The 15,395-nt window shown below is 37.7% G+C and overlaps 1 protein-coding gene across 1 annotated transcript in view; it reads right to left on the reverse strand.

Annotated features, from left to right (window-relative positions):
* The window catches only part of CFTR (CF transmembrane conductance regulator), an 89,460-nt gene that overhangs the window by 51,460 nt on the left and 22,605 nt on the right, over window positions 1-15,395 (reverse strand). Inside the window, exons 6-11 of the mRNA XM_040062137.2 lie at window positions 15,048-15,211; window positions 14,456-14,581; window positions 10,187-10,433; window positions 7,829-7,921; window positions 7,106-7,288; window positions 4,278-4,469 (exon numbers count right to left, since the gene is read on the reverse strand). Of these exons, the coding sequence (XP_039918071.1) occupies window positions 4,278-4,469; window positions 7,106-7,288; window positions 7,829-7,921; window positions 10,187-10,433; window positions 14,456-14,581; window positions 15,048-15,211 (1,005 nt within the window). The remainder of the gene's footprint in view (window positions 1-4,277; window positions 4,470-7,105; window positions 7,289-7,828; window positions 7,922-10,186; window positions 10,434-14,455; window positions 14,582-15,047; window positions 15,212-15,395) is intronic.

Below are 15,395 nucleotides of genomic sequence, written 5' to 3' on the forward strand. Positions count from 1 at the left end.
TTTTCCTGCTTGCTAAAATAACCACTGTTTCTCAAGAAAAGGAGAAGAGAGCAAGAAGGTATTGGAGAAGGAACAGGAAGCCTTTCCTATACATCCTGAAAACTTTTTACTCTGATGTTTTGCAAAATATGTTACGTAATTTAAATGTATTGCCATTCTCTTGAGTTCAGCATCACACAAAAAAATGGGTAATATCTACAAACAACTTAATCTCATTGCAGTCATATTCAGTATGCGCCAAGAAAGAATTTTTCCCAGTAAGGCTGCTTCTTTTAGATATCAAGAACACTAATGAAACTCTTAATGACAGTGCCTTTATCTCAACTCCAAAGCACTCTTTTTTTTGTTCTTTCACCTTTTACTGCTTTTCTTTTAACCTCTTTCCATTTACACACTGCAGTAATGAGAACATTGTAAAACATGGCTTTAACTCTTCTGATGCCCTACTTTCTCTCAAAGGAAAAAAATAATCAAGAAATGTAATTGTAATCAAGTTCTGAATAATTTTACATTCATAAAACAGGCTACAGTACCATAAAAATATACATGAAAAGATAAGTTTAAAAAGTACCCTAGGCATACTTTCACTGATGCACGGAGATGCAGTTGAGAACCCATCTCATGATTCTTCAGTGTTATGTACCTGTACAGTGACATACTGAAATTAAGAGAAGCCGTGGTACTTAGATCTGACACACTTCCCTCACTGAGCCTTCAACACATGGTTGTCTTTCATTATGGAGCATTTCCACAACTCAGATCTTGTACACTTAGTCTGGGTTGCACTGTGGTGTCCCTTGCCCTTGCTCTCCCCATGTGCCAGAGAAGGCTACAGAGAAGAGCTGTGAGGACCAGGGACCATGAATGAAACCTACAACACTCTACTGATGTCACATATGCCATCAAGTGGGCCTACACTCCAAGGAGCACCATCAAACACATGCTTCCCACACGTAGACTCACAAAACTGTATCTACTGTAGGACGATTCCCATGTCTGACCCCCCATCAGTCACACTCCCGTCTCAGGGGCGTTGGGTGAGACAACAGCCACACTGTGCACAAGAAAAAAGGATACTTGAGAGACATGTACACACCAATTAAACTTGTAACCTAAGGCACAGATTTACATCCTAGTGCATTGTGCTCTACACAAACACACTCTGTCAAACTATCTTGGCACAGCATTTTTGAGGTATGCAGATCTCCAATATACCATGACAATTTTCTTTTTAATCTTCATCTTCTGTTTCACAGTACACCATGAACAGGTATGATGGCACAACTGGAGGGTAGGTGAATTGCATCAAGGCAACAAGATTAAGAAGCCAAAGGGAGAAATCTCTTATGAGAATTAAGGAAGAGAAAATGTAGCTACCTGAACTACTCGGACTAAAAAATGTCCCATTTCAGTGCTCTAAATCCCTATAAACTTATGTAAGCTCATAAAAGAAATAAAAGAAAATCCTTTTGTTGTTCATAGTTTCACTGCTTTTCCGAAATTCTTTTTGTGATTAATCAAAATTACCTGGAGAAAAAATTGTCTTTTTAACCTTCCTTTTTATGAGTCCATACATATATAGAACAAAATGCAAAGCAGTAAGAATATCTTTTTAGAACAACATAAAAATTTCTTCCATTCAAGAAAAACCTACCAAAGCAAACCTGTTTAGGTAATGGCTAACATAACCAGATTTGCCATTCTCTACAACTTGACAGAATCTAATATAAGACACATTATAACCTCTGAATAAAAATCTGATTTCCCATGCAGGGAAAATTCTATTCTTGAACACATAAAAAGAGGGAAAGCTCTGGGAAATATTTACTTTCACTATCTTTCATAGTTATTTAAGAGATAAATTTGCTTTGCATACTTAGCAACACTAAAGAGGCTCTAAGTGATACCTCCTTATTAAATTAACTACATACCAAATCAAAAAAGTCAGGCAGGAGAATGTAGTAGCATTGACTTTCACGAAAATTCTCATGCACCCCAAATTATTTAAGTTACTCTTCTGTAATATCATTTCCATATCTCTAGAGCCCTAAAACAGAGTGGAAAGCACCTTTTATGACACCACCTGGCTTCAGTATCCTGTTCTGTTGCAGACAAAAACAGGATACTCACTGTGTGTGTGGAAGCCCCAAACCCACATAAACGGTACGACGTGACCCACACAGAGTGACCTGCAGTATTTTATTGGCACTAATAAAGATGGGGAACAAACATTGAATTTACCAGTTGGACTAGATCTTCAGTTTGCTTCCTCTATAGGTTGATGGCGGAAATGGCAAAGTAAAAGGGGCACTTCACAGGTATACTACTTTTTACCCTACTAACACATCTATTTGCCCACTGGGTCAAAGAAAATGTCTTTGTATTCCAAAAGCATTTTGGTGAGTATGGAGCTTGGAAATAAATCTGACTTAGCCATTGTTAAGAGCACTATATGAACTGACTTGGAGCACATGGGCAATAAGGAAATAAACTCTCCTGTATCACCAATCGTTGATTTCTTGAGGGCTCCACATAAGAACTAGACTCAGCAGGCCTGTTTTCAGGTGGAATATATAACTGCCTAGGAAGGTTGCAGAGAAGGGGGCAGAGTGAACTCAGGCAAAACTGCTCTGGTTTCTCCCTTCTGAAGAAGGAGAACAAACACACACACAAACGCCAACGCAAAGCACTAAGACAATAAACCCCTAAAAGGTCGCACTGGGGAATAAACAGGGAATTAGTATTTGATATCCATCCTTCAATCTGTCATACTGAGTCTTGTTTGGTAACTAATACATGAAAGCTAACAAGACAAGAAAGCATAATAATAGCAATAAGGTAATGAATTTGGCTTCCTTCCAGACTTATTCTGCCTTCTCTTCAGGCCAGCCCAATTTACTCAGTCCATGAGAAAAAAAAAAAAAGGCATAAGGTATCAAACCTGGTCTCAAATAATAAGTCCTGCTAGCAGGTGAAGCGTATCTGCACAGAGCTCCACCAACACAGATCAAAGCTGGCTTGATTGAGCCTGCTTGGAGAACAAAGGAGCTGCAGCCTACTGAGACACGGAGCCATCCCACAACCCCTGAGACACGAAGCTGTCCCACCAGCTCTGAGACACTGAACCACCAGTAACCACCTGCTGCTCTAGGAAGAGCCTGGCTTGGGAAGCCTCCTTGAGCAAGGGCAGTTTTGTACTGCTGAAGTCAGCTGTTTCTTGAGCTTTGGCATTGACCATAACTTTCACAACTTATGTTAAGGACAACTTTACAGAAAGCCTGACACAGAAGTTGTTGATGCTCCAGAAGAGCTTCCAAAGAGATTTCCAGCAAACCAAATCAAAAATCCAAACATAAGCTGAAATGGCTAGAAACATATAGGGCAATATTACTTTATCACTTAACTATACCCTGCTCTGAAATAAAATGCAGTAGTAAATTCATCTTATTTTTAAACAAACTGGCTATGATTTCTTGCTTGTCTGGTGCTAACGAAAAATATGTTTCACTATGTGGCCAAAAGAAAAACCCAAGTTAGCACAGTTAAATATTTACTGGTTTTATTTTTATTTTACAGACAAAACCTTAAGGGATAGCAAATTTTGCAAAGGTCTCAAATGCTGGCTCCTTTTGTATCTTGCTATGTGCAAAATATATTTCCCAATACTCTCCTCTGTGAACAACAAACGCATACAAGGACATTTTAATGTGATTGTACTCATTGTGGGATGCATGTCACATAAGGATTGATCCTGCAATTATTTCCAGTGTAAGAACTTTTAGTGTATACATAGAAAAAACCCCAAATTTTGTCGAGACTTTCTACTAAATAATTCAGATTTCCGCCACGAAGTTCCAGTTATCCCTGGAGCCATTTTTGAAGTGTAAAAGAAAGAAGAAAAACTGTAAGGAAAAGCTTCTTTATGTGGAAGAAATAGGACAAAAAAAATTAGGAATAATATATTTGTAAATAATTTCTTCAACATCAGTAGGTTTATTCAGGTTTTTAACTAGCAAGGAAGGCTGAGAAGGCAGACACCATATAATATCTGAGCCAGCTTAGCGTCTGTTGTGTAAACTACCAGAACTGTCAATGTCAGTGCATCTCCCAAGCAGCTGGCAACAAGACGACTTGCAACTCCACAAAATTGGGATGTCAGGCTGAGTTCCTTAAATCTCAGAAATTTCTCACTTGCTTTAAGACCCACTCCCATACCTTTTATTTGAGGTTTTTCACTAGGGTTGGGTCACAGGTCTTAAAAGTCCTAGATGACTAACCTCTTCTAGTTGGCAGGCTTTGATGACACTCTTGTACCGGTATTCATCATAGGATACACCAAAAATTATGTTTTCTTTTATTGTCCCAGGCATGATCCAGGAAACTTGAGGTGAAAAGGATATCCTTCCACTGTGTTTAATTTTACCCTGCGAAGGCTCCAATTCCCCCATTATCAACATCAGAAGAGAAGTCTGAAAAAACATTAACACTTGATTAATATATCAGAGATCTGTACCGCAAAAAGAAATGTTGAACAAAGAGTCCCTCTGCTAAGTCACCTAAATAGCATATTTGTCTCATCGAGAGTGTCCCTTGATTTATTGCAAACTGCAGTTAGTGGAGATTTTTATGAGATGTGTGATTCTGAAAGGCCTCTAATATAGGAAAAACTTAATTTAATAAATGATAAAAATTGTGTAAATGTCTTGTAAAAAAGACTGTGAAATGTCTTGTAAAAAAGCCATGCTGCTGCAAAAGTATGTCATTTTAATGAAACTATCAATAATTTTACAAGGTAAAAATCTATCTGTGAAACACTTACAGACAGAAGGTACTAGTATTTATAGAGAATTCTATTTGATTTTTCACATTATCAGTGACTATTTTGTTTGCTCTTTGTACAACATAATTCACGTTTATAATTTTGCTAGTGTTTATAAGTATTTTATCTGTATTGCCTTGAAAAATGCAATTTCTTTGTGTAAGTATATACAATTGCTCAGTATGATCTAAATTTTCCTCTGTAACTTTGTTAACTCATTTACGTGAATGCATGACCTAAGTATATTTACTATTTCCCTTCATAAAAGAATTGATTGCAATTTCAGCACTGACATGTTATAATTTCAAAGTTAATCAGTAGCTTGTAGTAACCTTGTCACACATCATTGGCTACTAGATCAAAGAACAGAATTGAGAAATACACGGAAAAATATGTTACAGAGCCATTGCAGTGGTGCTCTTAACATTAATAAACAGTCAACCAAGTGGGACGTAGCAGCCAAAGATGTAAAAAATATGTCTAAGTCACATTTTCATGCTGTCAAGCCCAGAGATCCTTTTGCAAGTTATGCAATATACTGGGGGAGTCTCGAGATTCCTTCTCTTATACCAGAATCTGACTTTTCCAAAATGCTGAGTAAGAAGCTCCCAATCTTGCAAAGGACAGCTGCTTGGTATGTTTTGTACACTGGATGTTAAACCACTGCGTCATGCCCCATATAACAAAAATTAGAAAACAAAACCAAACGGAAACAAACCCTGTCTAATACTGAGGCAATATTAAAGAGCTGATGTCAGGCTTCATACCTGTTATAGATTAAATAGTTAATAAAGATAAAATTATGCAGTCTGTTTCACAGGCCTGACAATTCCTGGAATATACAGTAACAGCCTCAAGTACCAGGAAGGAACCCTCCCTTGAAGAAGGCGTAAAGGTAGGGCAGTAATTTTGGGGGGTGGTGGGTGGCAGGCAAACCTTATTTTTTGACTTTTATAATATAAAGTTTTTGAGTTAATATTATAAGGTTTTTATTTTTATTGCCTTGGAAAGCAAAATATTTTGTATGTATATACTCACAAAGACTGTTCAGTGTAATCTGAATTTTCCTCAATTTCCTATGTAGCAGAATAAAGTAGATACACATATATCCTTCAACATTTTCTTGTTCACATTTCTATATTACAATTCCCAGCATTAGCAACAGCAATAGATAAACTATCCTGTTAATTCAGAAGTATCACAGTAAAATACACCTTAACACATTGTCTTGAGGACAGTCTCATGTTCTGAGTCCCTTGCTCTCTCTTGTGGGAATCATTAGTGAAAAATAAGATCATACTGATGATCATACTGAAATTGATGGGTCCTTTGTCATTGACTCCAACAGACCAAAGACTTCACCCCATGCAAGTAAAAGAAATCATAATATTTTCACCTATAATTTATTAAACAAGAGATCCATAATGAACATTTGTTTTGACTTTCACATCTCCTCAAAAAACCCAGTGAAAATGAAAGACTCATCAAGACTCATCTAATTACTTGCTGTTCAATGTAAAAAAGAGTATCACAGTTCAACTAATTTTGTATTAATGATGTTAATTGGATGTGTCATCTGCAAACTAAATACATTGATAACATTTTGGGGTAGTAAAATGATGAATGATCTAAACCACAACTTTTCAGAGGAAACCACCAATTTCAGCAGCATCTCCCCAGGCTTTCACATGGGTCTCAGGAAGCCCAAGTGAGGCATTACAGGAATCAGAGCTAAGTGGCCAGGTACACCACATGTCCAGGGCACACGTACCTGGCTATATTCCTGTCAGTCTCGTCCAGTTACAAACCATCCTGTGTTCAATTTTTTTCCTTAAAATGATAGCAAAGCAGGGGGGAAAATGCTTTCTAGCACACTAAGCCATCAGAAGATCTATTCTACATTCTTCATTTTTTTTTAAAGCAGAGAGATTCTCACCATGAGACTTAACTTTAGGTTTCAGTCTGCATTACTCCTGTAAAATTTCCTTTTACTTCCAATGGAAAAACATTTTGTCATTAAACTTCTGTTTTCTTATAATTCTGTAACCTTCTATTACAAAAAATATCCAGCAAACTCTATCTCATAATGGTCATAGTATAAAACTTCAAGTAACTATTTTAGTGAAACTTGCAGATTATCCATACTTTTTCCTGCAGCCATCATTTCTGCAGCAAGCACAGGATAGCAAGAATACAGTAAAAATACAGGTAACAATACAGGTAACATCAGAGTATTATTCCTTACAGTTATTAGGACTCCTGTTGAACCAGAAGAAAGAGAAATACCTTGCCTGCTCCAGTAGACCCAGAAACAGCTAATAGCTGCCCCTTCTCAATCTTGAAATTTATATCCTGAAGAACAGGAGAGGCATGAAGGGGAAAATTACTGAAGAAGAGACTGCTGTCAGTGCTAGGAGTTTTGCTGCTGTTGTTTTCCTGGTTTGCTTTTACAAACAGCTCTCCAATTCCCTGCAACATACATAGATATATATTTGATGTACATAAAAAATAAATAAAACATGCATATGTGGAGGTGTATATCATACTATGGATTTATGAAAACATATGAACTTACTCTTCTCATGTTATTTTGCCTATCAATAAAACACTCATTATATTCTTAAATATACTTTTTTAATGTATGTATTGGACTTGTGCCAAAATTTGTGGACACAAACAAAATTTGCTTGTTATAGACCTGTTTTCCAATGTTTATATATACCATAGCCTGATCCTGTTTCCAGGCTGGCCTAAGTCAGTAGTAACTACTTACTACAGGCCTTAACCCTTATTAAAATGTTTCTTCCAAAGTTTCTCAACTCTGGATAATTTGATATCATGCATTAATTACTTGCTATGTATTCCTTACCTGCTGAGAGCTGAAGCTAGTTAAAATAAAAGAGTGTAGGCTGCTCTTTTTAGAGAGCATCATGGCAAATATTAAAAAAAAAAACCAAAAAAACCAAAAAACACTCTGTGTTTTAATATAGTTTGGGTAAAAGTACCAACCTCATCCCAAAAAGCTGTTACTTTGTCCAGCTCAACCCCAGTGGTTGTTAGATTATACTCCAGAGCTTTATATTCTTTTTTCAGCAAGAAATCCTAGAAACACCATGAAAGCAGATGAAACAGTAAGGGATAAGGTCACATTGCACAAAGCAGTCCATATTTGCCTATATGGAGCACTAACACTTCTGGTGGCACTTTTGCATTACAGTGCTTTCAGCAGAGGCATAAATATAAATTACACAACATTTTTGGATGCAGAAGGAAATGTTTTTGAAACTACCAATTCTTGCTTTGCTAGTGAAAACATAGCCATAAAGGTATTTGGTTCTGATTTAGAAAGAATATCAAAACTTGGCACTTGTTTTGCTTTCAGGACTTGTATCTGGCAAGATCACCTCTCTGAATTTAATCCTTTTAAAATATAGCTTTGGTTTTGGAGTAAGATGTAGAAGACTGCACTCTGGTAAACAGTGAAACAAAGCAGCTACATGCTGGTATCTCCATTTTCCAAACCTGCAAGAGTTTAAAAGAGTACCAACAAAAATAAAAGGCAGATAATGATCCTGGCAAGTGCAGCATTGGTGTAGTGTAATTTCAAATGACACAAGTCAGCAACGCGGTGCTTGTGTTGCCTTCTAGGATATCATTAGGAAATAAGAGTAAGCCTATGCTAATGTAGGAAAGACAGCCTCTCTATTCCACTATTTTATTAAGGTTATATAGTCTGTGGATATGGTCTCCTCCAAATTCTACTTTTAAAACTATGTGGAAGCAAATAGATCTGTGGGCAACATGACGGACAAACTAAGCAGACTCATGGGGAAATCAGTTCTCAACAGTACACTTGCAAATTTTCAAAGTAGAACAAGAAGAAGGGTTCTGTTGGCATAACAATTAAGCAGCTGGTTGAAAGAGCAGGAACTGAAAAACTGGAAGGCAAGACACACATGATTTATTAAAAAAAAAAGAAAAAAACAACAGAAATTATAGCTACGCTTTCATAACAAAGGGGTCACCCAGTGGAGTTCCTGGAGCAGTGATAGTCAGAGAGAGCACACTGATTCTGAAATATCATGGTCTAAAAAACACGTGAAATACAGTAACCCAGGGGATATACCTGGCCCAGTCAGCTCTCTAAACTGATGTGGAAATTAAATCAGAGAGATGTACAAGTGGTTTATTATTTATGTTTCTTAAGACTAGTAAAGGGCTTTGGTGTTCTGGGATTCTGTCCTGTCTGTCTATGGGGACTATACTGAACCTGCCACAAAGAGATGATTATTTATAGATTCTGGAGAACCCATTTGCTAACATCTCAGAAGACAACCATTCAGTGAAGTGAGGGCAATGTTGTGACAACTGGGCTTGCCAGTTCTGTGACTGTGTCCAGGGCATTGGACACACTCTTCCAGGAAACAGGAAAGACAGGATACTTCCACTAATGCCTAGGGAATCTGAGAGCACAAGGAAAGCCCATAATGGGACCTAACAAGGCAGACTTCTGAATGTCAAATAGTAAGGTTTATGGCTAGATTTCTTGAATTTCCTGCCCAGTTGAAAGTCATCAAAATCCTACATCTACTTCTTATTCTAGACTGAGGTTCAGGCATCTGATTTAGATCTTTAGGTTCTGTATTAGTTATTTTTATCACACTAAAAATAATAAAATCTGTGTTCTACAAAAAAACCGCACATCTATAAACATGCAATGAAAAAGGTCTAAGATTTCATCCCAAAATTGTGTAATTCTCTGCCTAGGGAGTAATTTTAGAACAGCACATAAAAAAAGACAAAGTTAATGATAATCTATCCTGATTTTACTCAGCAGATAAGCCTCTCTTGCTGGTACATGAGCAACTGATCTCAGTAGGTAAGGTGGGTAATAATTATTTGACTGGTACCTTAATTATGTTTGCTACTCATAATGAATGAGATGCACATTTGCATAAAATACATAGTCTCCTGCTGTTGTTGCCACTAATATCTAGAAAAACAGAAGATCTGTGACTGCAGCTCCTAGAAGCCATGCTATATAAAATATGTACTAATTTTGAACTTTCCTTTTTGAAGGAAATACTTCTCTTAAGCACCACAAGTTATGATTTTTATTAAGTTTCTTGTTCTGCAATGAGAATAACTAACTAAAAGTCACTGTTTCAGGATAAAAGCAGCAAACAGGTAGCATGAGACTCATATGGTTATGCTGCCTGGGGAACAATATCAAGATTTATAATGACATTTCATGGTGTTTAGTCAAAGCAACATATATTCGAAAAGTCTGGCTGATCAGATGACAAGATAACATGATATAAAGAATTAGCTTACGCACTTGGGAAGATTTTAGTCTCTGTACCCTACCTGTATTTTGTTTATTGCTCCAATAGAGTCATACCAGGTCTGTACGGAGCTGGGAAACTGCCTGGTCACTGTCATTCGAAGAACAATGCAGAAGGAAATGGTGGTAAATATTTTTCGGAGAGTAATTCCTTTAATCACAGCATACGGAAGCACAGCTAAGAACACCACAAAAAAGCCCGAGAAGAAGAAGGCTGAGCTGTTGAAATATCTCACATAAGCAGCTTTTCGCGTAAGCTTCAGTTCAGTTCTGTTAAAAAAAAAACAAAAACAAAAACAAAACCAAAACAAAACAAAACAAAAAAACCACAAATAATTTGTGTAGGATTTCACAGCTTACAACACATTTTGGATGGAACTGTTGGCATAACAATTAACTCAGAGGCTCACTCACCCTCCTTATTTTCTAGAATTGCAGCTAAAAAGTAAGACTCCAAAGAGATTTTGGGGCTAAAAAATCATTAGAGTGAAATTCTGACATCAATGTTCAGAGATGCTTGACAAAGTAACAATAATCTGTCATGGTTTCCATACCCAATAAACTACAAGCCTCTACAACTCCTGGCACAACCAACCTCAAGCATCTAACATTGTGGTATGTGACGTACTCCCTGAAGCATCACCCCATGCTCATTTAGGTGCATAACACCTCTAGAAAAAAGATACTTTGAAATGCCAGATTTGCTACGTTACCATAAAAAAAACAAAAACAAAACAACTTACAATAGACAATCTGATTATAAGGTCATATTTTTTTGCATGGCGACCTACTAATGGCTTCACCCATGAATTAAGGTGCCACTTAACCTCTGTTTGAAGAGGTGGAAGGCGGGGAGCCTGCACTCCACTCTCCTTTTTCCACAGAAGCTCAGTCTACAGAGAATCTTACTGACTCCTGTGCAGCTAGGAATGCAATCAGTGATTACTCCTAGCTGTTTCCATAAGGTCTATGCTATAGCTAGCTATTAAATACAAAGATAAATAATCCGGGGGCTATAAATAGTTTTGAGTTGATAGTTCTAACTCACAGCGCTGAAGATTTCTATTGATGGCTCTCATTTTGATCCTGTTCAGTTCACATCCCCCAGGTGCCCTGCAGCCCAATTTTGCCTGGACAGAAGCACATCTGCTGCAGTGACAGAGCAGTTGCTCTCCTGCAAGAGCAATTAACTGGGTCTAGAAATGGTCTTAGACCCCAAGAGTGCCCATTCACTGGGTGAGTGCTATGACCACTGGAACACCACGCAGACATTTGCAGTCACATTGCTGATGGCAATACCTGCTATTGCAAGGCTGAGCACCACAACATTCATGTGTCTTCTCAGTCTGCATTCAAAGTTCATCCACATTGGTGCTGTGTGAAACACCCTTTCAGCTCCCCATCACACAAGCATGAGACTTGTACATGCATCTAGCATCTTACCAACTTTTGCCAGCCAAGGTGATCTTAAAAATCCCTGACAAAAAAAATCTGAGTTCGGCCCATTTTGGAGTGGTGCTTAATATCTCGTTTTAAGTCTGTCTTTCACAAGAGAAGCCTGAATAAAGTAGCCAGACATGCAAGTCACCACCGTGACAGAGCTACTGCCTGGGAGAAAGGGCCTTTTAAGTCCCTCCAGAGCGTGTATGGAACGGCAAGTGGCAGCACAAATAGGGATAACAAAGATTTTGGGACTTGGTGCTCGTCCAGTATCACATAAATGTCCGGCCTGAAGCTATCAAAAAGGTCCCCAGTGCTGAAGAACACAGCCTTACTCCAAAGAGGGAGAATTAAAGCACTGACACCTTTTTCAGTATGTTCCCAAGTACCAGCTACAGACTGACGTGGCCACAAGCAAAAGTTTCCCAGAGGTGGTTCTGTCTGTGATACAGACTTGAAAGCTCTGTAGATTACACATTTACCTGGGACAGGTCTTGCTGGTGCAATATGGGTACTTGGAAAGAGATGTAAGGGACTCTACGAGCCTTGTGCATATGTAGAGTGTAGACCATTGTACGCCTGGTTTTGGAGTGACACTGCAGGAACCAGTACTAATACATAAGCTTGAGATCCTTCACTCTGTATAAAGATGTGTCTCTGCTGGAAAAGTATAGACACTTCCAGCCTTCACTTTCTCCAGTGCTATGCCATGGTTCAGAGGAATTGTTTGGTGGGGTGTTTTTTTTACTTCTCTGAATACATTGCATAGCCCATAGGAGTGCAGGTATGTTTATTCAGGCATCTGTTAGGAACACTTATTTTCAGTGCAACCTTAAGAGGGCACAGAGTAGACAACCCATACTGGTGTCTCTGAAGCTGCTTGAACTGCCTTGTATCAGAAAATGCCAGCATGCAGAAATGATTTTGCGATAACTGAGTTGTAAAAAGCTGGCTAAAACACAGACATGGCTTCAAGCACAGGGTCTTGTTTCCTAGCAGCTTAAGAAGCCAAATGACTGGGAGGTCCTGCAGAGCTGATTCCGCAAGCCAAATTCAATTGAAACTCTCATATTCCTGGGTTGACTTGCTCTGGTGATGGCTTCACCAAGCGACCTGCTGGATGACTTAAAAAAAAATACAGGAGAATCATAGAATTATGGGATGGTTTGGGTTGGAAGGCACCTTAAAGATCATCCAGTTCCAACCCTCCAGCCATAAGCAGGGACACCTTCCACTAGACCAGGCTGCTCCATGCCCCATCCAGCCGGACCTTGAACACTCCCAGGGACGGGGCATCAACAGCTTTTCTGGACAACCTCTGCCAGCACCTCAGCACCCTCACAGGGAAGAAATGCTTCTTAATATCTAATATAAATCTACCCTCCTTCATTTCAAAGCCATTTCCCTGTGTCCTATCACTATGTACCCTTGCAAAACATCCCTCTCCTGATTTTTTGTAGAGTCCTTTCAGATACTGAAAGGCCACAATAAGATTTGCCCAATGCCTTCTCTTCTCCAGGCTGAATAACTCCAATTTTCTCAGCCTTTCTTCATAGGAGAAGTACTCTGATCTTGTAATATTGCTACCATTCTTGTATTTTAGAAATCCATGCATTATACAATAAAAATTAACTCCATCATTACAAAATTTACTATAAATTAATACAGAAAATATAGATAATAAAATAACAGTCTAATTTCCAGGTTTCTGTAACCAGTTTTGTGGACTACAATTTATTTAATTTCTAGAGGATTTTCTAGCATGATGTGCTCTCAAATTTCCTAAAAGCAATTACATGTGACTGGAGACATCAGGGGAATCTAAACTAGCTCCATCCCTGAGCTAGCTCTCATGACCTGGATTCAGACTGAGTTTCTCTGATTGTTTATAGTAAATAATGGCAAATTTTAATGGTAAAGAACATTTCACTTTCCCTGGATTGTCTTTCAGAAAGCAGCTGAACAAGAAGGTGTTTGTGGAACAATATCATTTTATGCCTGCTATTTACATGATAATATAACACTTATATTTCTTTTATTTTCCCCATCACACACCTGGCACAGAATTTTATTTCTCTGTAAAGGACTAAACAAACACACGGGACACATGGGAGAGCTTTAATGCAGCATCACCCATCAATCAATGTGTCACTTCTCCCTTCCCCCAGAACTCCTTGCCCGTAACAAAGACTTCCTTCTCACAGGTCTCAGCTAACTTTTACCTCCTTTCTCCTTCAGGTCTCGTAGTCACAGTTCAACCCTTATATTAATTGAGGAGATAAGCATTCTGCAAGGCCATCTACAGACAATAAATGTTCATGTAAACATGCAGGATAAAGACATGAATCTATGCTACCTTACTCCTTTCACAGATTGTATGCAAATTTTATAACCAGCTTTATAACATTTCTGAGAAAATGGTTGCACAGCATTCGTATTGCTTCCTTCACCACAGAAGAGGGACGTCTGTTAAGCCTTAAGTAAGCACCACAAAAGGGCTTTTGATTTTAAGATGAGGACAGCGTTGGCCAGAAACAAACACAGATCCCACAATTGTTTTACCTGCGCAAACTAACTACCGAAACATCATTATAATAAATGAGGAAGTAAATAAAAAAATGAGAAAATCTCACCTCCATAGTAAACTTGGGGAAAAAAAAAAGGGAAAAACCCCCAAGCTGCAGTGTGGGAATGCACGGTTAGTTTATTTAGGATTAATAGTTGTTGCTTTACGTCTTAACTAACATGACTATAGATGATGTTCATAGTCACTTTTTTTTTTTCTTTTTTTTCTTTTTTTTTTTTTTTCCTGAGGACATAAAAAAATTTGTGTAACAAATGAGTACACTTACTCACGGATGTTTTCAATCATTTTTTCCATTGCATCTTCCCAACAATAGGCTTTAACGGACTGTATATTTTCAATTATTTCTGAGGTGATGACAAGCCTCTCATTGATCTTTCCTGCTCTCTTATTCCTACAAAGTAAAAAGGTAGTAGGTCAATCTCCATCTTTTTCATCCTGTATTGTTAGCTTGTGTCCCATTATATCTTATGAAAACAGCTTCCATATATGCTTCTGCTTAAAATGTTTACTTTAACAGAATTATTATGAAGAATGGAGAAGAAATTATTAGAAATCCAATAATTATTTTAAATGAAGAAAATAGAAACTCAAAAAAAATTAAAAATTCTAGATTTAATGCTATATCTAATTTAATCATTATTTACTTCATAATAGACTTTTCTTTTTTTTTTTTAAGTTTAGACACCAGCTGCTAAATAAGTGAAATTTTGTCTGTAGCTTTCCCTACACAGAAAACACTCTTTGGACTCACCCTATGTAATGTCATAACCAGAGTAGCTTAATCAAGTGGTGGTAGCTTCTTAAAACCAATGTGTTTCAGGAAAATACATCGAAATATTTTAAAATATTCTTGTCACCTGTATTTCATCATCATTTGTCCCAGCCAGGCTTGGAATAAGACCATGACTATTAGAAAGGCAAGTCCAGAGAATGCAGAAGCTTCTAACATATCCCAGAGCAATCCCATCAGCAGTGCCACTTGTAATGGTGCAATCCATACAAAATGAGCCAGAGCCAGACCCTGTGGAAGGCCATATATAGAAAAAAAAAATAAGTTAGAGATGTGCTCTGAAAACTACATGAAAAGGAAGTAGTCATTAAAATTACACTTTGAAAAATATAGTGAAGAATGGTACAAATATTTCCAGTAGAAAAACAAGTTTATAAAGGAGAACTTGTGATCCGGAGCACATAGCATTCTGGGT

This window comes from Hirundo rustica, chromosome 4 (genome assembly GCF_015227805.2).
Source record: "Hirundo rustica isolate bHirRus1 chromosome 4, bHirRus1.pri.v3, whole genome shotgun sequence".
NCBI classification, from domain to species: Eukaryota; Metazoa; Chordata; class Aves; order Passeriformes; family Hirundinidae; genus Hirundo; species Hirundo rustica.